This window comes from Odocoileus virginianus, chromosome 26 (assembly GCF_023699985.2).
Source record: "Odocoileus virginianus isolate 20LAN1187 ecotype Illinois chromosome 26, Ovbor_1.2, whole genome shotgun sequence".
Lineage (NCBI taxonomy): Eukaryota > Metazoa > Chordata > Mammalia > Artiodactyla > Cervidae > Odocoileus > Odocoileus virginianus.
In genome coordinates, this window is record NC_069699.1 from 26,097,850 (window position 1) to 26,124,837 (window position 26,988).

The 26,988-nt window shown below is 38.3% G+C and overlaps 1 protein-coding gene across 1 annotated transcript in view; it reads left to right on the top strand.

The window, feature by feature from the left end:
• SHQ1 (SHQ1, H/ACA ribonucleoprotein assembly factor) overlaps positions 1-26,988 on the top strand; it is a 98,304-nt gene that overhangs the window by 23,818 nt on the left and 47,498 nt on the right. The window contains 3 exon segments of the mRNA XM_020888998.2: positions 7,557-7,711; positions 10,097-10,150; positions 12,533-12,656. Of these exon segments, the coding sequence (XP_020744657.2) occupies positions 7,557-7,711; positions 10,097-10,150; positions 12,533-12,656 (333 nt within the window).

Here is a 26,988-nt window from a genome sequence, read left to right on the forward strand (position 1 = left end):
GGAAGGAATTGGTGGTTGTGTAGTTTTCTGTCCACAAGGGTGAGCTAGTTGCCTTAAAAATCGAGATGGTATTTACCTTTAATTTAAAGTTTAACGTGCTCGGCTTTAATCAGTTGTAGTGTATTCTAGGTCCTATTTTCTGTCTCAGCCATCCTCTCTGTATAATTTTAACAGAAGGATAAGCCAGTTGGTGCCTTTAACCACTGTCCCTCTGACTATCTGTGGTGTGTAATCCAGACCTGTGCTTCAGACTCATTCCCAGTCCGTTAAACTGTTACAGTGATTTATTCTAAGAATCACTTTTAAAAACAACAAGGGCATGTGATAAAGGTAGAGAAATTTGAATTCTGTGTTGTGATGGGACCTCTTGTAAATGTACTACGTAATGGTTATGCCTATGAAAGTCGCTCAGTCGTGTCTGACTTTTTGCGACCCTGTGGACTATACAGTCCATGGAATTCTCCAGGCCAGAATACTGGAGCGGGTAGCCTTTCCCTTCTCCAGGGGATCTTTCCGACCTTGGAATTGAACTGGGGTCTCCTGCACTGCACGTGGATTCTTTACCAACTGAGTTGTCAGGGAAGCTTGGTTATGCCTAAGATATAAGGTAAATAGGGGGTTCAGGGTTTAATGCCCTGCTCCTCCACAGACTGGCTTTGTGACTTTGCAACTGCTCTGAGTTGCTGTGGAAATCCTGTATCTACCTCACAGAATTGTCATGAGGATTGAACTAGACCATTTACTTAAAATCTTCGCACATTGTAAGTGTTAGAAATTATCAGTACAGAGTAAATCAATGGCAGGAGAGCCAGGAATTGACTGGCTTCCCTTTGAAATGACAATTTTTGTACATTTACATGGCTTTAAGGGCACGTTCTTTGTTAACATGATTCTTCTTTCAATTTTTTTTTTCTTGTTCAATTTTTTGAGACATCCAGAGTTGGAGGCATACATTGAAATGCGTTGAACCAGGCTCAAATAGGGGAGAAAAGAAATAAACCAAAAAATAAACATTGAAGTTCTCAGCTCATTCAAGCAGCATGCTGCTGCTATAATTTCCCCCTGCCTCCTCTTCCTCTTATCCCCTCTTTGCTCCCAGGCCTTCTTTCTGTCTGTTATTGCAGGGGGACATTTCCAGCAGACACAACAGTGCAGGTGAGGGGTGCATCTTGGGTTCCTCCTCCTCCTAAAACGTTAAGCTGTATTGTCTTGATTTCCAGCTAAGCCTTAGGTGATAAACTTTGTCCCTTGTCTTTGCCTCGGTTATGACTTTTGTCATATTCATTGTTGCTCTGAGTTACAACATGGAGACTTTCCTTGCCGTCTTCAATTCTGTAATGATCTGGATCTTCCTCCCCAAAGGCTTGTAAATGGAAGTGTTAAATACCGTGCTCCCACTGAGCTCTGGTTTCACGAGGATGAACTTACCACATTTCCCATGTTGTGTCTCAGTGGTTAATCTCAGCCCAAGAATCTTGGCACATGATTACTTGTTATGACACCATGTAACACTCATAGTCGGTGAACTTCCTAGCAGGGACATCCTGTTGGCACCAGTGTTTGCGGAGCTAAACTCTCAGCATCAGCCCTGAAAGCTGCAGCACTGTGGGGCTGCCCATTTGGGCCAAGGGTTTGAGCGCAGTATGTTTTCTTCTTATTCCCTTGATCTTTTTCCAGAAAGTGTACAATGGAATAGATTTGCATTTCTCTAACAGGAGCCAGATCATGTATGATCTGTTGACCCACAGAGGACAAGGATGTTTGGGAAGGGAATTAGGCAACAAAGAAGATTTAAAAGTATTAAAAACAGATGATGTTCAAAGTGAAGTGACAAAGTCACTTTCCACTTTGATGGGAGCCACTTGGCGGTCTTCAAATATATTGATGGAAGGTCTCATCTTGGGAGGTGGTCTTGGGCCATTTGCTTCCGTGTTAAGGCACCAGTTTCTTCCCCAAATAGAGCCCGAAATGGGCTTTTGTTTGACTGTAGATTATTTGTTGTTGTGTGCTCAGTTGCTGAGTCTTACTTGACTCTTCGCGACCCCCTGAACTGTAGCCCGGCAGGTTCCTCTGTCCACAGGATTTCTCAGGCAAGACTACTTGAGTGAGTTGCAGTCTCCTCCTCCAGGGGTTCTGCACGATCCAGGGTTTGAACCTGCATTTCCCGAATCTCCTGCATTGGCAGGCAGATTCTTTACCACTGAGCCACCTGGGAAACCCTGTAGATTGTTTACAGAAGTATAATTAACCAAGATGTTATGAAATGGATAGCAAAGCTGCTATGTCGAGTAGCTAAAGTCACACGAATGCTTGACAAATGTTAATTGTGGTGGCAAGCATCCAAGTATCATTGGTACCGCGACTGTAGTTATTTGTGGTGCTGCTCCTTGGTTAGAACTGACTGTGTGCAAATCTCCCCAAGTTTCCCTTTGGGTGATATGATTTATAGCTCTAATGTGAAAGGCCTAGGGGAGCTCAGACTTTTGGTTTCTCTACTGATTTCCCGGTTTGTTGTTACTGTTATTTATTATCTCTGTTTTCTTTGCTTGAATTTCAGAATTTAAATACTTCTGTGTATTATTAATGAACTACTTAGTCCAAACTGGAGCTCAAACCACCCAGGAAAAGGTGGTTGTATTGTAAGGGAAAGTTAGGGGCACCCAGCATTCAGGAATTTGGAAGAGTACATTCAAATCAGCCTTGTGTGTACAGTCATGGAAATTATCTGTGATGTATGGAAAGACTTATCTGTGGGTCATATAACATCAGAGCTCATAGTTCCCAAGTCAACCTCTACAAATCATTGAATACATACAGGTGTGATGACTTAGGAGCAAGGAATAAGTGTGTGTGTGAATGATTTGGTACGTTGTTCACTGGTTCTGGGCACACTTACCTAGTGATTCAGAATTCCCTGGAAGCAGAGGTGTTTTTTAGCCAACTGTGGTCTAAAGGCTTTTCGCTAGTGAAATGCTGTTGTCCCGATCACCTGGCACTTTCCTGTTAGCTAAACTAATGAACGTCTCCAAAACTGTACCTAAGGGAATACCTTCTCAGGGGTTCTTGCTGAGTAATAGGGGTCTTCAAGTACTTTGTCAGATATGTGTTCTTTATGCAGTGAAGAAATGTTCGTTTTTACAGTTTCCTCACATCAGACCACTTTAAGTGAACGGAGAGCTTCTCTTTAAATTGAAAAATCTTCATATGAGCCCTGTAATCGGACAGTCAGCACCCAGTTGATCTGTCACATGAATGTCTTTTTTAGAAGTCAGTCTTTAAAGAGTGCTTCTCCTGTGTTATGCTCACCTGTATTATTAAACTTTAAAATATATACATTTCTTTTTATTGCTGGCCAGCAAATTAAATACATTCATATAGTTACTTGTTTATGTAAACAATGCTTGTACAAATACATTAAAAAATTTTTTTGAACATAGACTTTTTAACATGACTGAAAAAAAATAGTGTATTTTATGTCATAGCATGTCTTTTTTTTTTTTTTTTTGGTACTAACAGTATTTTAGTAAGTAAAGGAATATTGCTTCTAGTAATTTGATGTAAGGGTGTTTAAGATTTTTTTTTCCCAAGAGAACAGACTGCAAAAAACTGCTGGAAGGAAGCCTTACAGCAAAAAGAAGCCATGTTAAACTTGGGCTCCTAAGAGAGTATAGACATGAAAACGATACGTGAAAAGGTACCATTATGTGGGAGTAATCATATTCTTTTCCTTCTGGATTTTGCCCAGTTGTGATGAGCAGAAGGGCAGTCTTTTGTTGAGCAGAGACAGAAAGGCTGGGACTTAACTGGCTATCAAGAGAGTGACTTGGGAATATTAAAAAGCCGGTTTAATAATTTTTGGTTTCTGAGAAGGTGTCAAAAACACGTGGCTTTTATTAACTCTTCTCCACTAAGAAAAGGCTTCCTGAGTTAAAACTGAGCTCATGCCCTCTCAGCTAGTTGCCAAGTTTCCTGCCTTTCTTTGCCCCTGGATGTGGTTGTAAGACTTAAGTCCTCAATGACAGGAAGTGAGTGAAAGTGCCTTGTGCACTTTCTGGATCAATTCCTTAGAAAAAAGGTGTTTGTCATCCTCTTCTTCTTCCACTTTGCCGTTGGTTGGAAAATTTTAAAACCTGAAACAGCATCTTGGACCATAGATGGAAGTCATATAGTGGAGATGCTGATACTCACCCATTCTGGACAGTTCAGTCCGAGTAGCAGTGTGAGAGAGAAACCTCTGTCTTACCGAAGCCACTGTATTGTGTGTCTGTCTGTCTGTACATTTTATATGCCTATATGTGCGAGTGTGCTAAGTTGCTCCCGCCCTGTCCAACTCTTTGCGACCCTATGGACTGTAACCCACCAAGCTTCTCTGACCATGGGATTCTCCAGGTGAGGATACTGGAGTGGGTTACTATGCCCTCCTCCAGGGGATCTTCTGGACCCAGGAATCAGATCCACGTCTCTTGTGTCTCCTGCATTGGTAGGGGGTTCTTTACCACTAGCACCACCTGAGAAACCCTTGGTAAGGTGACTGATATATAAAAAGAGACAGTGTCTCTCTCTTCTGTTGATAATTTATTGGGAATGGGAAAAATATTGTATTTGCAGGTGACAAATACCTAAACTGCTTGGAAGTAGTATTTAGCAAGAAAAGCAGCAGATCTATTTGATCAAGTTGGGGGTTCAATACAGTAGAAAAGATGGCTTACTGAGCAGACTGTGCTGGCACAATTAACTCCTCATCTGTAATTAACCAAAATCTGAAAATATGAAAAAGTAACTTTCAGATAGATTATAGACTTAAATTTAAAAGAGGAAACAGTAACTCTTAAGAAAAGCTGAGAGACTCCATGGACAATTCAGGAGTTGGAGAAACCTTATTGAAGGCTATAAATTCACAATCTGGTTAAAAAAAAAAAAAAGACATATTGGACCACACACAGACATAAATAATTCAGTGACCTAAGATCCTCTAAACAGAGTCAGTAGAGATGCAGTAGATTTGGAGAGATGACTAGGGTTTGAATCCATAATAGACAAGTTCTTAAATATTTGACAAGCCATCCAAAAAAAAAAAAACTGGGCAAAACATATAGGTAGTTTATAGGAGAGCAAATCCATAGATTTGCCAAACAAATCTATGAAGTAATGTTCAGAGTTTAGCAGTTAGAGAAATATTAACTGAAGTAACAGTGATATGTCACTGTATTAGTTTCCTCTTGTTACATTCCAAGTTACCACAGATCAGAAACAGAGCTCTAATTTGGCTGTTTTCATGGGTCAGGAGACAGGTATGGAGACCCTGATACCCACCTGTCCTGGACTGTTCACTCCGAGTAGCAGGGTGAGAGAGAAGCTTCCGTCTTACTGAAGCCAGTGTATCTTGGGTCTGTCTGTTACAGCAGTTTAGCCTGTCTTGACCTGCATATAATGGACAATTCTGAAACCTGGAAAAAAGGCTTCAAAGTTATTTTGGCATTACTTTGATATTCACTGGCACTGGAAGCTAAATGTTCCTCATGACTGAGCTGAACAACTTTTAAAGTGAATTTGAAAGTGGTCATCTGATGGGGCACGTAAGGAAAATGAAGAATTAATTTGTAAGGGAAGAGATTGATGACACTGACTTAGAGGTAATAATATATCTAAATGCTTAACGGTATATCTAGATGCTTAGAAGCTGAGGTGGGGTCCTCTGCTTGGGGTCTTGGAAGGCTGTAGACAAATATGGCCATCTTTTCATTTTCAAAAAATTGGTGTTAGCAGCTGTATTCCTTTTTGAAGCTCAGAGTTCTTTTCTAAGCTTACATGATGGTTGGCAGAACTTGATTCCTGCGACTATAGAACTGAGACCCCCATGTTTCTTGCTGGCTGTCAGCCGGGGTATCACTCTCAGATATAAGAGGATCCCACAGTTCCCTGCCACATGGCCCCCTCATGACATCTTATTTCTTCACAATTGGCGATTAGCAGGAGAGTCTCTGCCAATATCAGAACATAGACATAATAATTGTAACAGTAACTGTCCTATCACTTTTGCCATATTCTTTTGAATAGAAGCAAGTCACAGTTCCTGCCTACACTCAAATGATGTCTTATTGGGGGTCATTTTAGAATTTTTCTTACCACAGTCTTTTCATTTTCATATCCATTAAATTCAAAATGTTTTTTAAAAAAGCATTTATGGCTGGGAGCAAGCAAGAGATATGCTTAGGGAAGGGAACTTCTGTCCATGACCATTACAAAGGAGAGATGTAGCCCTTAAATAAAGTATCTCTCAAAAACAGATAAATTTTTTGACCCAGAAACTCTACTGTTAGGGATCTGTTTTATGGAAATAAGGCCTGCAGTATCCAGTGACATATGATATGGCATTTACTGCAGCATCATTAGCAGTGGCATAAAGTTGGAAGCAGAGTGAATGCCCATCAGTAGGGGGAGTGGTTGGATAGAGCATGCTACACCATGGAATATTCTGCTGCTAAGTCATGTCAGTCGTGTCCGGCTCTCTGCGACCCCATAGACGACAGCCCACCAGGCTCCCGTCCCTGGGATTCTCCAGGCAAGAATACTGGAGTGGGTTGCCATTTCCTTCTCCAATGCATGAAAGTGAAAAGTGAAAGTGAAGTCGCTCAGTAGTGTCTGACTCCTCACGACTCCATGGACTGTTGCCTACCAGGCTCCTCCATCCATGGGATTTCCCAGGCAAGAGTACTGGAGTGGGTTGCCATTGCCTTCTCTGTGGAATATTCTATTCCTTCACAAAATTAGCTAAGTACCAAGTGACTTGGGGAGATTTCCTGGAGGTGTTGTTGAGTGAGACTGGCTAGATGGAGAAAAATAATCTAATTTTCTGAGGAGCAAAGGGTATCAACTCCCTTGTATACATGTTTTTGTGTCTTTATGGTTGTAAAGAAAAATATGAAGTGATATATACTAGATTTTTTTAACATGGGAAAAATTATTGATGAGGATAGAGGGTGCCAAGCAGAAGAAGAAAAGGAAACATCTCTAACAACCAGTCTAGTATGTGTGGGATAATCAAATTTGCATATTTATGTAAAACTTTGTATAAATGATATTTTAAAAATACTATGCCCTTAAAATTGACTAATACACAGAAATACTTCCATTTCTTTGTATAGAACTTTCAAAGTAAATAATATTTACAGAGTGTTTCATATGTTTTCTGTTATCAAAACATAATTATCTTATTTTTAAAGTCAATAACTCTGTCATTTAGCTGTCTTGAGTACAGAACTGTTTAGCAAAAAAAAAAAAAAAAAAAAGCCAGTGTGTGGGAGGGGTCTGGAAATAAGGAATAGATACTGTTTAGACATTTTTTTTTTCTTTTTTTAGCCCTACTAGAATTTGAGCAAATACATAGCTCTTTAAAAAATTGTGAAGTCTAATTAAAAAGTTGTTTCCATGTCCAGAGTTTAATAATTTTTATTTCATTTTCTATAATTAAAGTTCTAATTTTGACAAATCTGTCTGCAATGGGGGTTTTACCAAACAGAATGGAACATCTGAGTTTTAAATGCATTTTCTTCTAGTGTCTTTCTCTGACGAAGAGAAATATCAGCTGCGAAAATTTGTTAATAAATCTTACCTGCTGGACAAGAGAGCCCATCGTCAAGTATACTACAGCTTGACTGACATCCTTCTGGCATATTGCTATGAGACCCGTGTCACGGAAGGAGAGCGGAATGTGAGTGCGTGTGTGTCTGTGAACGTTGGCACAGACCGTCGTGCAGAGTAAACTGCATTAAGGTCATGGGGAGACCAATCGTGTTTATTTAGGACACTCTGAACGGAGGTGCACAGGTGTGTTGGTGATGGATACCAGCATGAAAGCTTAATGCTTTTTAAAGATGTATTTATTTACTGATTTTTGATTGTGCTGGGTCTTCGTTGCTGTGCAAGCTTTTCTCTAGTTGCGGCAAGCGGGGGCTGCTCTCTAGTTGAGGTGTGCAGCCTTTTCATTGGAGTGACCTCTTATTTTGGAGCACAGGTTCCAGGGTGCATGGGCTCAGTAGTTGCGGCTTGCGGGCTCAAGAGCACAGGCTCAGTAGTTGTGGCGCATGGGCTGAGTTACTCAAGGCATGTGGGATCTTCCTGGACCAGGGATCGAACCTGTGTCGCCTGCGTTGGCAGGCGGATTCTTACGTGCTGAGCCACCATGGAAGCCCCAACATAATGCTTTTATTTGGTCTTTTTTTCCTTCTCTCTTGGCATTAGTCTCACTCAATAGCAGAGTGGGGAAGTAAAGCTGAAGGTAGGGAGAAGGATATCCTGGGCTCTCATCTCTTTCAGGAGATGAAGTGACCAAACGAGACAGCTGTTGCCACATGACATCTAATATTGGAAAGGGGTAAACTTTACCATGCTCATTTCTGGTCTTTCTCTGAGCTGTGTATTAACAGATGTAAGGTATGGTATTTTGTACAAAAAGGAATGTGAGCGTTCATCTGCAGGTGTCCCTCAATTTAAATAGTATTTGTACTTCTGAAAAATTGTACGTAAATCACATTTTGAAAACCTGAATTTTATCTTTTTGCTATTCAGTGAAATCCTATTGCAAAAGTAAATCCTTTTGTAAAGAAAGGATGATCTAACCTTTTTAAATGATCTTTAAAAAATATATATACAATTGTAAAAAATATATATATATACAATTGTATTGTATCTCTTCTTATACCACACTTGATTCTGTAAATGAAGAGCTGAATTTCTTTCTCACCTATTTCACTGATAGTACACATATGTTTTTTAAAAAGGCTGGAAAGCCAGAAAAAAAATCTTTCCTGCTAATATGTCCCTGTATCTGTTGATAATAATTTTTGCTCAAGGGGTTATACTTGAGGTGTGCATATGCTTCCCTGTTTTTTATTTATTTATTAAATTTTAAAAATTTCTTTAAATTGGCATAAAGTTGATTGACAATATTTCAGTGATTCAGTATTTTTATATACTTTACTCCTTTCAAAGTTATTATAAAGTATTGGCTATATTTCCCTGTGCTGTATCCTGTATTCTTGTATCTTATTTATTTTGTACATAGTAGTTCATCTCCTACCCCTATTGTATGCCTCCCCCATCTTTCTTTTTAAATTACACAAATAATTCATATCATTGTAAAGGAAAATACAGGAAGAAAATAATTAAAATTTCCTGTCATCTCAGCTATCAAAGGTAGCTATTGTTACAAGGAAATGTTTCTCTTCTTGGCTTCTTTCATTGCACACATGTATTTATACTGGGTTGTAATGTATGTACTATTATTTAACCTGCTTTTCTCACCTACTTAACATCATAGTGTTAGCATAATATTGGGATAAGGATTTGATATGTGTCAAGTTTTTTTGCTGTTGGGATTCTGAAAATTTCAAAGGTGACTTTTGAGATTTGTATTTGACTCCAAAATGAATATTAATGAGTGTATTAAGTGCATACTATAACTGAAAATGGATTTTGTTCCACTCATCTTTTTAGAATACCATAGTCAGAGAAAATGTTTTCTTTGATGGAAAAAATAGCTTCATATTTCTTGAGAAGATGAGTGAGAGTGTTGAGTTATGCTCAATAAAATTTTGCATTTTTCATTCTTAGATTCATATATTTGAAATCACGAAATCTTGCAACTTCAAGGTCTTCTCTAGAATGTACTTATTCTTGCAGACCTTCTCTGAAAGGCCAGATTCTTGAGCAGCTTTTTAAATGCCACAGAGAGTACTTTAACATTATCTTTGAGTCTTTTGGTAGATTATTTATGAAATATTTGAGAGGTAGGTAACCTAGTTGAGAAGGACAGAAATTGAGCATGCATTGCTTTTCTTTAGTTTCAAAGCCCTTGCTTATGTGCTCTTGGATTCTGGTACTCTTATCAGTGCAGAAGCTTTACTTTATAAAATTCTGAAGAAAGTAGAGACTTAGCCTTTGATCACCTTGACATCAGTAAAGCCATAGACACTTCTTAGGTTTCACATATGTCAGTACTATTCATATACTAGTTGAATAAGTGGATATAGTTGTTTTCTTTCTAAATGACTTTAGCTATCATATGACACTATCCTTTTCTTCGTAACAAATAAAGGTTGAATCTGCATGGAATATCAGAAAATTGAGTCCAACACTGTGCTGGTTTGAGGTACGATTTTCAGTTGCAGTTGTTTAGATTTTGTTTCAGAGTTATATTTTGTTGTTATTAGTTCATTTGTAATTTCTGCAATTCCTTGACTTTTTTTTGCAAATTAATTAATTTTAATTGGAGGCTAATTACTTTACAATATTGTAGTGGTTTTTGCCATACATTGACATGAATCATACCTGTGTCCCCCATCCTGAGCCGCCCTCCCCATGCCTTCCCTCAGGGCTATCCCAGTGCACCGGCCCTGAGTGCCCTATCTCATGCATCGAACCTGGACTGAAAAGTGGTAACTTTGTTGTACTAGTTTTTTTCTCCCATGTTTTTTAATAAAATTCTGGTTTTATATTACTCTTACTCTAATCATAGTACATAAATTAAGGCTGGGTGTAGGGTATCTTCGAAGTCTGAAGGAGTGACGGGGACATTGTCTGTTGTGGGAAGATGCTGGGTCAAGTCCGAGGCCTGTATGTAAGTTGGCATATATTGGGGCACAGAGCTCAAAGGCAGGCAGCAAACCTAGGTGATAATACTGTTAACTGTCACTTACCACCAGAGACTGTGCTAAGCCTTTTATATATATTACTTCACCTATTCCTTTCAGTAAGTCTGTGAGATAAGTATTACTGGTGTTTTATAGGTGAAGAAACATAGGTCATATAGCATAAATAACATATCCTAGGTTCTACAATTAGTATGTTTAGATCTCATAACTCTTCTAGTATAGTCATAATTGTTTTTGTGTCTGTTTTCTAGAAAGCATTTGTGCATATTTCACCAAAAATGCAAAGGATGGTGTCTTTAAATTTACTAGTTTCGAATATGCTGTTGTCCATCAAAACAGAAGCTTTAAAAAAGTATTTATTTAAACAATTGATAACTGCATCATTTATTAAGGCAACTAGTTTTGTTTCTGTTTGTTTGTTTGTTTTTCCCAGTTTGAATCCTAAATAGTGTACATTTTCAGTTGGAAAATCAAAGTTGTTTTGTGGCATCACTTTGTTCAAATAATAGATAAGGCCTATATGTAAGTTGGCATATATTGGCATACATCTTCCCATAACAGACATTGTCCCCAAACTTCCAAAATACCCTACATCTGTTCAAATAATAGGTAAGATGTAAGCAGGAACTTGAGCAGAGAATCTTGCTACTCCAAGAATGTCCATGAACCAGCTACCTGACCAGTATCGTCTGCTGGGAGCTTGTTGAAAAGACAGAATCCCAGAGCAGATCCTCTGAGCTAGACACTATAGCAAGATCTCCAGGAATTCATATGCATATTTAAGATGGAAAAGTGCTTTTCTCTGGACTCCCCTTGGATTCTGTGTATTTCTACGATCAGCATATAATGGATAAATTGGCTTTTGTAATACAGTAATTATTCTAATATTGAAAACAAAATATTTGGTGACTAGATCATTTCATAGTTTAGTTATTAAAATCTGCATGAAAAATTCATCTATTTATGATTTGATTTTGACATTTTTGTTTTTTAGATAATTTACTATTGTCATACATGTAACCAGCTCTGTCAAACTTTTATAAGTATTTAGTTTTTGCCAGAATTTTTTAGAAGTTCATCATTCTTTTTTATATTACATCAACTATTCTTTGTTGAGTACTCAGTATTCTTAATCAGATCACTCATTTGTTAAAGGTGCATATACATGGAAATGTTGTGTACGCCTTTAATTTTATATGTTAAGTTTTATTTGCAGGTTAACATTTTTTATACATTTTAAATAAAAACCCAATTAAAAAACAATTTTGTAGAAAATGTGTTTTCAGTAAGTTTTACATTGCTGATGGCATCAGTTTGATACCGTTCAAGATAAAGCCTTTTTACAGAAATGAGTAGTTTTCTCTTTGATAAGTGAAAGTAAATTACTAAAGTAAATGCCATATATTACTCATGCCCAAAGCAGAAAAACAGAGAGAGGAAAGAGGGGAACTGTGAACACATTGCACTAAAGAGTTCTGTATTTTTCATCTGTATTATCTCGAATGGTCCTAAAGGACAAAAACATGAAACATGTATCATTTAAAATGCATTTTATGTGCATCTGTATTTTGTTAGTACCATGTGTTTTACATTCATAGTGGTAATTCTTAAAAGACTTTTAAAAACTTTCCTGCTATGAATGTGATTTTTAAGGAGCACTTGTGATATGTTGATAAAGTATGAGAAATTACAAAGACTGAGATAAAAATTTTATTGTAAGTTTACAGAAAGAGTCTCACTGCTTGGCACTGTATTTATCTTCCACTTGGCTTCATGTTGACTCAGACTTGGTTTTTAATTGAGAATAGTTTTACATTTTGTTGTGTGCTTTTGTTTTGTGTAATATGGAAATGATTATTCATGTAAATGATACTTTACAGACTTGGACTAATGTTCATGAAATCCTGGTGTCTTTTGGAAGAAGAGTTTTGTGTTATCCATTGTACCGCCATTTTAAGCTGGTGATGAAAGCCTACAGAGACACTATAAAGATATTGCAGCTAGGTAAGATGTTATTATGCTTGCAAATTTGAGAGTAAAAGTTAAATGTTTTTAGTCTGTGAGGATGTAGTCATTGATTTTTGCTTTTCTTCCTTTACAAAAATAAGTAATGAAAATCATTCAGTCCAAACACTCTTCCTCTCAGGTATTATATAAAGCAATTAATAAAAATAAATGAAAAAAAAATAAAGTAATTGTCCTTCTATATAGGTATATAATCATACAGACAGGTGTGGTACTCTTTTCAGAGAGGAGTGGGGAAGGTAAATACAGTGTTTCAAAGCATCTTGCATTTAGTAGATTGTATCATTCAGTATTTCTGTATCATACAAATGCCTATAATTTTCTAGGCATTATTTTAGGGTTTGAGTAAAATAATAAATAAGTTCCCTGCTCCTGTGAGGTTTACAGTTTTGCCAAGGTGACCGATGGTAAGTAAGTAAGCAATTCCAGCGCTGAGTGAAAAGTTCTCTGTTGGAGGAAGGACATTCATCCTAGGAGTGGCGCAGAACCTGGATTTGGCAGATCAGGAAAGGTTTTCCAGAGAAAGTTCAGCTACTCTGGTTACTTGATTATTGCTAAATCAAACCCCAAAAGACAAATGTTTGCTATTTTTAAGGATGTGGAAAATTCTAAGCTCTGAAACAAATTCCAAAGTGCCTATAACAGCATCACTGGATTAAGTATATAATTTCCAAGGTAATGACTTTTTTAAGGGGACAACATCCATTTGTATGTATTAGTTCTGGCACATTTTTATTAAAACCCACTTGGTATACTTTATGGTCATTTCTTATATATATATATTTTAGGGAGTCTCATCATTTCTTTGTCTTTAGATAACAGTGCTTCTGGAGGTTTAGTTTTCAGACTTGAGGTTAAGAAGGAGAAAGGAAGAAGTTCCTTCCTTTATATCATTAGGCCTAATGGGAATAATCACATCTGTAATGTTTTCTCCCTCCTAGGATTTATCTAGGTTTTTCTTTGACTTCTGTGTGACCCATAGTTTTCCTGCCCTGCGGGGAAAAGTCATGTTTGAAGTAGATTCTTTTAAACTGGATAATAATCATGAAAATGAATCATAGTTAAATGAAAGATCTTTTTAAATTCATCCTATTGGTTTAGACTAGCAGTATTTTATTTTAAAGGATTGTTGATTATAGAAGAGAAGAGCTACTACCTTTGAGGACTCTGTCTTCTTTAACAAGGGGAAACACACTGTTTGGGGTTTTTTTTTATATTCTTTCTTTTTACCTTCTCAGATATATTTTTTTAAGATATTTTTGGTGTGGACCATTTTTAAAGTCTTTGTTCAAATTGTTACAATATTGCTTTTGTTTTATGTTTTGGTGTTTTGGCCCTGAGGAATGTGGGATCCTAGCTCCCTGACCATACTCCCTTCATTGGAAGGCGAGTGTTAACCACTAGACCTCCAGGCAAGTCCCCAATATATTTTTTTTAACTGCAAAAATTATCTTGAAAAGTCAATCTATTATAAATGACTATTGAATTTGAGTACCTGTCACAGTTAAATTTCTTATTTAAGTCATGCTAGATTATCTGCACATTATTCACAGATTTAAACAGTGAGAATGCAGTTGTGATTTTCTTGTTATTTCATGGCTTTGAGATGGAAAACTTGCAAAACCCCCATGTGCGTGTGCACATGTACGGATGAGCGTGCATGCACGCGCACACACACACACATACCCTCTTGTTATTTTATTCTGGGAAATAATCCAGTTCTCTGGGTTTTTATTTGAAAAGTAATCAGTTGTGTGAATCATAACCAAAAATAAATTTGATTGCCTTGACTTATACTGTAGTCAGTTCCTCAAACGGTTTTAGTAGGTTGGAATTGAAAATTTAGACTTAAGTTTCCATCATTATCTATCTACAAAAAAAGGCTTATCAGCTGTGTTGTGATAGCAACAGAAAACCCGAGGTAGCATGCTGAAAATGAATCCCAACCCTGTATAAACCACGCACAGTATGTTCTGTGGCTTGTTTGGGTTGTGGCTAGTTAGTGCTGAAACAGAGAGTTAGGTTGTCTAGATTAGGTTGCCCTAAACTATGGGGATGGCAAGCTCTGGATGAGGGTTGACACCTTTGTTTATACAGCTGGATGATACCAGGATGCCATTAATACCATTGATGAGTCTCAGTTGTTTAGACACCTTATAGTTTTAACTGCAGGTAGTGCTGGTTTGGCATTTAACATTTTCCAAGAATGAATTCGTGCCTACTTATAATCAGAAAAGCCATCACACTTTTATTCTGAAGGTCAGTGTCATGCTTTCATAGTTGAAAGTAATGAATAACTCTTTCCCCAGAAGAAATGCAAATCTTATGTGAAACACGCTTTTGAAACCAAGGAAGGAAGGCTGGTATCAGAATCTACAGATTGACTGAGAGCTAAGTTTTTAAAGAGCCATGAATTTTGCTTTGCCTGACTTCACAGAGGCCCTACAAAATTCTTCTCTGGGCCTTTGGCTGTTTTCAATTTTACATTCTCTCTGCTATACCTTCCCCACCCCTGGAAGTCTGTATATTCATCTCTTACTGTTGCTGTATGTATAGCTCAAATTCCTGTAAGAGAAGAAAACCTACTTTGTCCTTTCAAGTGTTATTTTAGTGCTTAGCGTAGAGCCTTGCATGTGGAATTCCTCTGTCTGAATCTATAATCTTGGGGCACGTGATCATCCCATGTTTTCCCCCTCTGTTCCTGTATCTTTGGTATTTTTACTTCCTTCTCCATTCTTTCGGGAAGAGTAGGAAGAATCCTTCATGGAAGTATCACTTAGCTGCCGTTATTCACTGAAAATCAATGATAAAAAGGAATTAAAAGAGAGCAGTTTTTCTAGTATGTCTTAAGAATTTTATTCTTTTTATAAATGACCTAGTTGAGTACTTGATTATACATTGTTTATACAACTTACTGTTTATTCTATCTTTGTTTCATTCATCTTTCTAAAGGCATTCTTTATTCTTCTCCCACATTCTTGTATGGTTATTGAGCATATAATATAACTGTTAGATTGAAAGGGCTAAACATCAAGGGGTAAAAGGGAAAAAACTTAATTTTTTCTCCCTGTTCCCACTTCCAGCTCTTTCTGTGGAGTGTTTCTTTTATTGCTTGTGGATGGAATATATATCCTCTAAATATCACATCACACACATATATCCTATACGATAAATATTCTATAACTTTTTATATTGCTTTAGATTATAAGAGAAGTCTCATTTCAGTACTTAAAATGTTCCCTTTGAACTTGATTAAAAATATAAATCTTCCCTTCCCCAGCTTGGGCCTGCCTCAGGTTGGGAAGCCAGCAGCGGGGAGGGGCCCTTCGCCTGCTGCGGGAGCCTTGCTTGCTTCCAGAGCTACTGTCTGCCCAGCCATAGGCTGCTCCTTTCTGCTTCTCCATGGGGGCCCTTTTATCAGTTTGGGGTCAGACGACAGTCTTTGTGCCCCACAATTCCCAGGACAGGTATCTTATGCTCTCCAAGGTCCCCCCTTAAAATCCCCTTTCTCTTGGTCTAAAGAAAAACCAAGAGACAGGAGAGCACCTTTTTCCCTTCCTCATGAATGATGGTAGAAATCCCATAGGACCCCAACAGTCTCATTCGAAGAGATTTTCAGGACCATGATACCCTCAAATTCCCAGAGGTGAATATTGGTCCAGAGGTGACATACCAGGTTTTTTGCTAGTGTCTTACGAGTTTAGCACAGAGGGTTAAGCATCCCTTCTTAAAATGTGGAAATACTTGATATCTGTTTTGTCCTTTGTGAGCCTCACTGGAGATGAGTCACGGAGTCCTGTCTTAATGTGCTAGCACAGTAATGGTTCTAGCCACAGCACCTCAGTTCCTCATTACATCCACACTGGCTTCCTGAGAAGTCGGATGTCAGTCTCCACCTCACGGGTAGAAGACAGTCTCAGGGAAGTTCAGCCAGTTGCCCCGGCTCACTCAGCTAGGAGTTGGTGGAGCCTGGATTGGACGCTGGGTCTGCCTGACTCTTAAGTCTGTGCCCTTTGAAGTGTTGAAATCGTTATAGTAAAGGACATTTTATGAAACTGGGATTGACTTTACAGTAGTCCACAGTGGGTTGGCGGAAAGTGGGAGGGTGTGGAGGGGACAAGGCTGACCATGAGTTGGTCCTTGTTGAAGCTGGGTAGTGAGTACTTGGGGGTTCACCACCCTGTTTTTTCTCTTTGTACATGTTGTGATCTTCCTTTATAAAAAGTTATTTTTTAAAAAGAATCTAGAGTCTTAACCCCTATGTATCTGTGTTTTCAGTTTAAATTTATTCACCATCTTTTAGAAAACATAGTACTCTTTATTCAGACCATTATATAAAATTTTTGGCTAATAAAAATGCATGTTTGAAGTTATTATTTCAGGTTCTGTTTTGTTTTTAGGTCTAAAAAGAAACCTACCCTTCTGTGAACATTTGAGATCTGATGTCTGGTAGTGCTGTGGGCAGACTATAACCTGAGAAATAGCCTCTGGCAATTAGTCATTGTTACCAAGTAAAACCTGGCATTACTTCATGTAATGAATAGCCCTTACATATTAGTCTTACTGGGCTAAACACTTTTTCAGAAATGACTGAAATGACAGCTTTACTAACCTCTTCTGTAAATAGATAAAATAGCACAATCCATGTGAAAGAAAAGAGCCATAGTAAATGGCTTAGGGCTCAGCTTTTCCTTTAAGGCAAATGGTTGTTTAAGAAACAGAACCATGGCAAGTGTATTGTGTGAGCTCTGAGACGTCATGCAACCTGGAAGATGAGTTTGTTTTTAGCATTTCATTTCTCTTTAGTCCAGTATCCAAATGCTTCTTTTTAAAAATAATTAATTAATTAATTTGACTGTGCAGCATCCTAGTTGTATCATGAGGGATCTAGTTCCCCAAGCAGGACTCGAACTCAGGTCCCCTGCATTGGGAGCTTGAGGTCTTAGCCATTGGGCCACCAGAGAGGTCCCAGCTTCTTTTTACTGAATTTTATTTTTTTTTAATTTATTTTTATTAGTTGGAGGCTAATTATTTTACAGTATTGTAGTGGTTTTTGCCATACATTGACATGAATCAGCCATGGATTTACATGTGTTCCCCATCCTGATCCCCCCTCCCACCTCCCTTCCCATCCCATCCCTCTGGGTCTTCCCAGTGCACCAGCCCCGAGCACTTGTCTCATGCATCCATCCTGGGCTGGCGATCTGTTTCACACTTGATAATATACATGTTTCGATGCTGTTCTCTCAGATCATCCCACCCTCGCCTTCTCAATAGAGTCCAAAAGTCTGTTCTATACATCTGTGTCTCTTTTTCTGTCTTGCATGTAGGGTTATCGTTACCATCTTTCTAAATTCCATATATATGCATGAGTATACTGTATTGGTGTTTATCTTTCTGGCTTACTTCACTCTGTATAATGGGCTCCAGTTTCATCCATCTCATTAGAACTGATTCAAATGTATTCTTTTTAATGGCTGAGTAATATTCCATGGTGTATATGTACCACAGCTTTCTTATAAATATAAAGCCAGGAAAACTGGCTGAGCTTTAAGTCATGTATGACATGTCATTTCCTGCAGAGAGGAGCTTCTGCCTTGTTTGACTTCTGATTCTCAGCTCCTCCTCAGTTTCCCGTTGCTCTAAAGTACTTGCTCACTGGTTAGTGTGTTCATCTGTTAACGTATTCATTCAGTAGGTATTTTGTCAGTACCTACTATAAAGCTATTTATTATGTACAAAGTGCCCATATGAAGAGCAGCAGAAAGCTGAATGAGGTTCACGGACTGTATTTGGGGAGCATCTTCGTGAATAAGGGAGCTAAGGTGTCCATCACAAAATTAAAGACAGAGTAGACAGTGGTGAGCACCTTACAGGAAATGCTGAGTGAGCGGTTTCAAAACCAGGAGAGGTGATGTTATGTTAGGGATCAGAGAAAGCTTCATTCAGGACTGGATATTTGAATTGGGACTTGAAGGACAGGTAGTATTGCATAGCAGGGTGGAGGGAAGTGTTCTAAATATTGTGAGTGAGGGGCATGAGACAGTTCATAGATGAGCATCTGTTTCACCAGTGAAACTTGGGAATTGATAGGCTCTCTGACCCTGAGATTTGCCCTTGTTGTTCAGTTGCTAAGTCGTGTCCAACTGTTTGCGACCCCATGGACTTGAGCACACCAGATTTCTCTTTTCTTCACTGTTACCCTACAGTCTCTAAAATTAGTTGACAGTTTTACTTGAGTCAACTGGTCTCCAGAATTGATTTCTCTACTTCTCTAATATGATCACTTAATCTCCTGCTCTCCAGTCAGGAGACGATAATTCTTTCTGTTTCCCTCTTCACTCTAAATTGTTCTTGAACTTTTCCTTTCCTAGTCAATTCCCTGTCACAGTTAAAACATTTTGAAGAATGGAACAACTGTAATGCTTTCAGTCAATTTCAATAGCATGGAATTCAGATCAGATATTTGAAGTCGTGTTGGTATCTGCTTTTGCTGACTGCTTCCTTACATGCCAAGCAGCCTAAGAAAGGAGGGACTTTGGAGCCCTGACGAGTGTGAACTGCAGCTGAAACGTGTGAAAGTGAGTGTAGGATTCCCCTGGGAAGTTCCCACGTGCTGGTCAGTCTTCTGCCTTGCTCTTCTGGGATTCTTTGACCAGGCAGAGCAAACTTCTTTTACTTCCATTGCTTCCTCAGAGCCTAAATCTGTGTTCCCAATCTTAAATTGGCACGTTCTTACTGCCTATCTGTATTATTTATCCTCACAGCATTTGTAGGTTTATACATATACTTTTATATGGAAGGATATTGTATTGAGCATGAACATTAAAGGGAAGAAAATAAAGTTCTGATCAACTCCACAGACATATGTTTCCTCTAAGTATCTTATTAATCATTAAATATTGTTAATCACTGAAATTTTTTTAGATTGCTTGCCTGGAAATTGCTGGGTTCCATTTGTATAAAGCGTTCTTTGTTCTCTTAAGATATTCTCTAGGGGGCAGCATTTCCTGTATGGTTTACAAATAATAAATTGCTTTTAATTGCCATAACTGATTAAGATCTTACGGTTAATCAGCTCCTCGCAAAAAAATCACTTAAAGTATCTTATGGGTAGGTAATAGTTCAAGATACACTGCTGATCTTTTAAGTATTTAAATTTAAATCTACATGGTATTTACATTTAAATCTACATGGTATTTCCTATACTATTTATATAAGATTTTTTGTTAATTTCTACAGTTTCTGATCTGAGCAATGGAAAAGAATCCCAGGAGGTTAGTTACATGGTTTGATATGGCTTAAAAAAAATTCTATGTTTAGTGCCTCTTTTAATAAATCTAAAGTCAATTTTGAGATTTTTTTTTAATTGACCTGAATTTTTAAGGAAGTAACTATAAACTTACTTTCTTTAAGTAAGAGGATAAAAGTACAAAAATGTACATATTTAAGACAAATTTGGGAGGAAAAAGAGAAAATATTTTATTTACCCTAAAAAGTGAAAGTCCTGTGGCATGGTAATATTGAGACCTAGATGAAGGATGTGCTGTGCTGTGCTTAGTCATTCAGTGGTGTCTGACTCTTTGTGACCCCATGGACTGTAGTCCACCAGGCTCCTCTGTCCATGAGATTCTCCACGAAAAAATACTGGAGTGGGTTGCCATGTCCTCCTCCAGGGTATCTTCCCAACCCAGGGATCGAACCCAGGTCTCCCACAGTGCAGGCGGATTCTTCACTGTCTGAGCCACCAGGGGAGCCCAGATGGAGTATATTGAATAATAAATACTTGTATGTTATCTGTAAATCATGGAAGAATTATATTTTTGCAATTTAGGCTTCCTTTAAATAGGAATTAATACTAAAAAATAACAAGCAAGCAGATATTTATTCAACAGACACAAATCAAATCCCTTCTCTGTGCAAGACATTAAAAGAGAATCAGGAAAGAATTATGAGGATATATATGACTTGGCTTTGGCTCTTGAGTTTATTGTGTAACAGGAATGATAAGACAAAAGTAAAAAATATAAGTATTTACAATATACAAAGGAGAAATAGTCCTTTCAGATAATATCTTAACATTTTCAAATGTTGAAAAAAAATCAAAACAAAAATAGTATTTCATGACACATGTAAATTATATGAACTTCAAACTTTAGTGCCCATAAATGAAGCTTTATTGGAACATAGTCGTCCTCGTTCACTGGGGTGTTGTTTATGGCTGCTTTTGTGATATAATGGCAGAGTTGAGTAGTTGCAACAGATCATGTGGCCTGCAAAGCAAAATATTTACTCTCTGGCTCTTTAGAGAAAAAATTGGCCTCCCCTTGCTATAAGTACATATGAAGTTGACCCTTGAACAAGCTTGACTTTGAACCTGGGCAGGTCCTCTCATGGGTTTCTCTGGTAGCTCAGACAGTAAAGTATCTGTCTGCAGTGCGGAAGACCCAGGTTTGATCCCTGGGTCGGGAAGATCCCCTGGAAAAAGGAATGGCTACCCACTCCAGTTTTCTTTCCTGGAGAATTCCATGGACAGAGGAGCCTGGTGGGCTACAGTCCTTGGGGTCACAAACAGTCGGACCCGGCTGAGCAACTGACGTTTTCAGGTCCTCTTACAGGTGAATTTTTTTCTTCAGTAGGAAATACTGTAGCGCCCCACTGTCCATGGTTGGTTGAATCTGTGGATGGGGTGGAGCTGTAGATACGAAGGCCAGATTAACCCTGTCATTGTTCAAAGGTCAGCTGTATTTGGGGTTGGAGCAGAGCCCTTTCCATCCAGGTGAGCCAAGGTCTCTGGCTGCCTTCCATCCCAATAGTGGCCAGTGTTGATGGCATCCTGTCACGTCTCTCTCCCCCTATAGGATGAGATGGACCTGAACTTGCTTGCTAAGTCAGTTCAGTCATGTCCGACTTTTTGGGACCCCATGGATGTTGCCTACCAGACTTCTCTGACCATGAGGTTTCCAGGCAAGAATACTGGAGTGGGTTGCCATGTCCTCCTCCGGGGGATCTTCCCGACCCAGTGATTGAACCTGTGTCTCCTGCTGTTCCTGCATTGCCGGAAGCCTGGACCTGAAATAGTTGGTTCCTATTAAAATAGGTCCCTCAACATTGGGAGAAACAAAGATGCCTACCTAGCCAAGCAGATAAATTTAATGAGAATGGCAGAGTTTAAGAAACGTGGGAACGAAGCCCGTGTGAATTGGAGACACACATGCCCCATCAGTAGCCTGTTGTTGCCATGTGGGTATGTGGCCTTGCCACCTTTAGGGCCTTGGAGTAGAAAGTCATGATCTTTAATATAAAATTACTCAAAAGTTTGAAATGTGAACAATGATGTAAAGATTTAATATCACACTATAAGAACTATGGCATAGCTGAGCATCCAGGTCAGCCTATGTGGACCATCAGTTTGTGATTTGGAAGACAAGCAAAGTGCCAGCCTGTCTTTCTCACACTGTCTTGGACCTGCCAGTTGTCAGCTGCAGTGAGCCCTTGTACCAGGTCTCTGTCCTTCCATCACAGCTTAGGTTCAGTCTCATCCCAGTGTAGGTTCCAGGATGAAGTGTAGGGAGGAGGTGGAGGTCCTGTATTCTCTAAATGACTATGACCGGAAACCTTAGAAAATCCAAACACAACAAAACCCAGATCCCTTACCTCTCTTTCTACTTAATTTTCTAATGTCACCAAAAGGGACTTGTAAATCTTGTCAGACTGGGTTTGTTCTTCCCATTTACACGCCATTTGAGAAATCCGGTTGTCTTTCTTCCTGTATGTTTCTCCTCTCTGACTGCATGTACAGTCTCAGTTTTCCCAATTCGAAGCTAAGCTAGTTGCAAAAAAAAAAAAAAAAAAAAAGTCAGAACTTTTACAGAATTAAAGCAGCAATACAAAGAATTTATTTTAAAATTGAGCTACCAGGCATTGAAATCCATGCCATATTCATGGCAGAATAGTTGAAATAAAATTTTATCTGCATAATTAAGAAGTTTTAGATGCCTATGGATTTTTGAAAGAATTTGGATCTAGATCGCAGCTGTTCTAAGAGCTTTCTTTCCATGCATGTTCAGCTTCTTGACCTACTTTTATAGTTACTGTATGGATGGGATTTTTTTTTTTTTTAATGTTTTACCTTGAACTTGGATGCCTCACTCTTAACTGTCTATAAAGAAATGGAAATTAGTCATGCTGCCATTATGTAATTTTGGTGACATCTGGCCATGTATTTCTACACTGACACAACTGCTGCTTTGACAGGTGACTTGAGGAGAGGTCAAGACTTAAGTCAAGGCTGTCCTTTCAAACCAGCAAATCTAGCAGAAATTGTTAGAGCCGAAAAGGCAAAAAGCAGCCTTGGGTTAAATTCATTATTTGAACTTCTGTTGGTGTGGTGGTATAAGAAAGTTGGCACAGCTACATCCTTTTCTTGTTGGGAATAGAAATAAAAAGTGAAGGCAAATATGTTGTGTACCACACATCTGTCAGGACACCTTGACTTTTGGGTGCAGATCACAAAGGTGTTATAACTAGTACAAGTTAACTGAGCAATCTGAGTAAGTGGTTTTAAACTTAAGTTTTGTGTACTCTGGGTTACATTATTAAGCTGCCTTTACTGAACAGGCTCCTACCATTTGCCAGACATTGTCTGAGACCCTGGAAGACAAATGAGAAGCTATGTTCTTTCCCATTAAGAGGTTTGCCACAGAAGGTGATAAATAGTGACACTATGTATTATGTAGTGGCTGGGACACAGACATACCTGTGTTCATCATGGCTGTTGTTTCCTAGCTGTGATCTTGGCTAACACCTTCAGTTGAGCCTCAGTTTCTTCTTTTGTGAAATGAGCAAGAAAACACCAAACTAATAGGGTTAAATGATGCAGTATGTAGAGAGTACTTGGTGAGTAGCTATTAATTAACAGACAATGTGACAGGCATTTTGAAAGAACCCAAACCAGCTTGGGCTGGAGGAGGGTGGGGTTGGGCAGTTAGTTGGCAGCCAGTTCCTAAGGAAGCATGGCCCATTTTGAGACTTGATGGAAAATTAGGTTTGGGTTGAGGTTTGTGCTTTCTAGGCAAAGGGAACATTTATAAAGTATATATTTGCTTTGTGCTGATTTCGTTTGTGGCTATACAGATAATATGTGTAATTTTAATAACAAAAAGATGTCTAAAAATTGATTTAAGACTGTACATTTGTGCTTGAAATAGCAACTGCCATTGCTTCCAGTATGTGTTTATTACAACTCAGAAGTATAAGAGCTTAAACGGCATCTGAAGAAGTTAAGGATAAAATACTAAATAGACTGAGAAGTTTTCATAAAGTTAAATTAACTCATGTTTGTGTTGTTAGGGACTTTATGCTACTTTCTAGCAGGGCCGGATATTGAAGCAAATTCCCACACTTTGATTCTCTTCATTTTGATTACTTTGATAGAGCTCTTCTGTCATCCCTTTTTATGGTCCAGTGATCTCTGAAAATTAATGTTAAAGATAATTCATAAATTATCCCTCCTCATAATATGGCCTCATCAAAATCCCAGAATTCTAGGCAGGCATCTACTTAGCTACTCATTTTAAGATGATAGCCATGTTGGGTTTTATTTTGAGATGCTCTTACAAATGAAGGCCAACCAGTGCTTTCCTTCAGATGTTTTGAATCACCGTTTCTTTCTCCTTTACTCTTTTTGGCTTCTTGTTATGTGTGGTTCAAAACTTTAAAGAACAGAACTATATACCCAGAAAACCACAGTCATATCATAGCTATAATGTACCAAGAGTTGAAAAGAACTTCTGCTCTTACTGTATAGAGTTAGCAATTTATATTATTCTTTCTATGCTGGCTTTTAGCCAGTACAAATATCCACTATTTTTCTAATCTCCTAGAGATGGGAGCCATTTCTTAAGAGCCTTCAACCATGAGCTGGCCTGTCATTGAATGATTATGGTCAAACCTGGTCAGCTAATAGGAGGATCTCAGGTAGCCAATGGATTCTAATTTAGAACAGCTCCATCTTGTCTCTGGTTTAAGATGTATTAATCTGAGATGCCGCATCTGTCCAGAACAGGAAAGCATATTGTTCTTAGTTTACATTCCTGTTAAAGGAAAGCTGGAGAATGCATAACCAGAGTCTGTGTTAAATAGTCTGTTAGTGGTGGTGTTGTTTCCCTGTTGTCATTACATAGTCATTTTCCCAGAAGTGAAACGTGCATGGAACTTGTTCATTTATGTGCCATATTTCTAGTTTTGAAGTCCCTTCACTGGTTTAAAACTCTTAGAGAAATCTTGGTGTCAAAAGTCTTTCCTCCATGGAGAGAGTTGGCTTCACTGAGGACCAGGCGAGCATAGAGAATCCCTGACTCTTTGGCGAGGTCTGTTAGTGTATCACTGCAGTGAAATTAGTTACTGTGGTTACTGTGCAAGGTACCTGCTTTTTTGTGCTCCGGGCCAGGCAGTGAACTGGCGGAAAATGGTCACTCATCTGCAGTGCCTTGGAGCAGAAATGATTCTTTTAGATTTAGGTCTGAACAATTTTTTAGGCCCATATGTTGTGTAAGTAGCCCACGACTAGCTACAACCCCACAGGAGGCAGGTCCATTGAGTCCCCTTCTAGCTGCTGGTCGTGTGACACTCTGAAGATGGACCAGCTCTTTCCTTTGCTCATAGCTGTTGGATAAGTGGTTGGCAACTTAGAGAAAGAGCAGTCAGTGCAAGAGATGAAAAAAAGAGAAGAAAAAAAAGTGCATGCTTCCCAAGCTTCTTGGCTATGATGCTGCAGTCACCTATGGTGATTTAGTAGGCATACACGGGATCAGATATGTCCTTGGAGTAACAGTATACATTGTTGGGGCAGGATGGTTTTAATGTACTTTTGGTTCTAGAGTATCAGCTGCCAGTAGCCTAGTTGCCTTTTAGCTTATTTGTCACATAGCACACTGCAAAAATAGTTTGAATAAGACTTACAATGAAAACATAAACTTTGAAAGAATGCCTAAAACTGCTTGACATGTGATTTTCTAGAATCACCTGATCTAAATGTTGCTTGTCTATTGTTCAAAAATACAAGGTAAGGAAGATTGAAATAGGAACTAAAAAATTTTAACATTCTTTGTCAATATTTCAAGGATTAGCTATGTACTCAGGAATATATGAATTTTGGTAAATTACTAAATGTTTATTGTGGAGAATTTTGAAAAGAGGGGAAAGTTATTTCCATGTCCATGGAGATGCCAGGGTAGCCTTGAGCAGTGGGAGAAGTTCAAGTTGCACGGCTGTCCCTCAGTGGGTTTTGCTTCAAGAGAATATCCAGGGCATCTGTTGCCTTTAAGAACACTGCTGCATCTAAAATAGCAAATAATCTTAAGCTGTAAAAAAAATTCAAATTTACAAGATCAATGAAGTTGCATCCATATATGAGGTACATCCATATATGAGGTAGTTTTTGAATGTCCTAGTAATTCGTAATGTGATTGGCCTGTGAATCTCTGTAGAATTAGCCCTTATTGCAATAAGATTATACATAGTTATGAACTATAAAATTAAAGTAAGTATGAACTATATTTGAAAAAAAAGAAAATGGGGGAAAGTTTAAAGAAAAATAAACAACTGTAATCCCATGTGTGAAACGATGCCTGGCACATATCAGACTCCCACATATTTGTTCAGTGACTATAGAAATACGAGTGTGTTCATGTTTAAGATTTTTTTCCATGTGTATTTGTCTTTTTAAAAAAAAATAAAATAGAGTTCGGAACATAAGTACAGTGTAACTTCACTATAAATTTTAAAAAATTGATTTCTTTGGGCATTGCTATCATTATTGTTATTATTTTGTGATAACTGGAAGATTTAAACTTGCCTGTGGCCCATAGCAAGGGGCAGCCTTACTTTAGGCATGTCTGTTAAATGAAACTAGGAAATTTCTTTAAAAAGAATTATTTAATTTGCTTTATTCAGTGATTCATGAATCAGCATTCCATCTAGCAAGTAGAAAAGAGCTCCTATAATTTCATTAGGTAATGGTTGCAATGAATTCTCATTAAACATGTGACCTTAATTCCACACTCTTTTTCAGAAAATCTCTGGCATGTAGGGTCTTTTATTGCTACTGCCCACAGCTGCCTTTAGGTCTTGTCCCCACAGTCCTGCCTGATCACCTTCATATTCTCTTCCTTGTCACAGTCTCACTTCTGCCAAACTCATCTGTTTACTTCCCCTGTTTCTCTACTAGAACCATTGCTCCATCTGAATGGTCTCTTTCTGTTGTTCCCCTAACCCACCCCATTTTAGGTCTCTGCTCCTTTACGTGCCA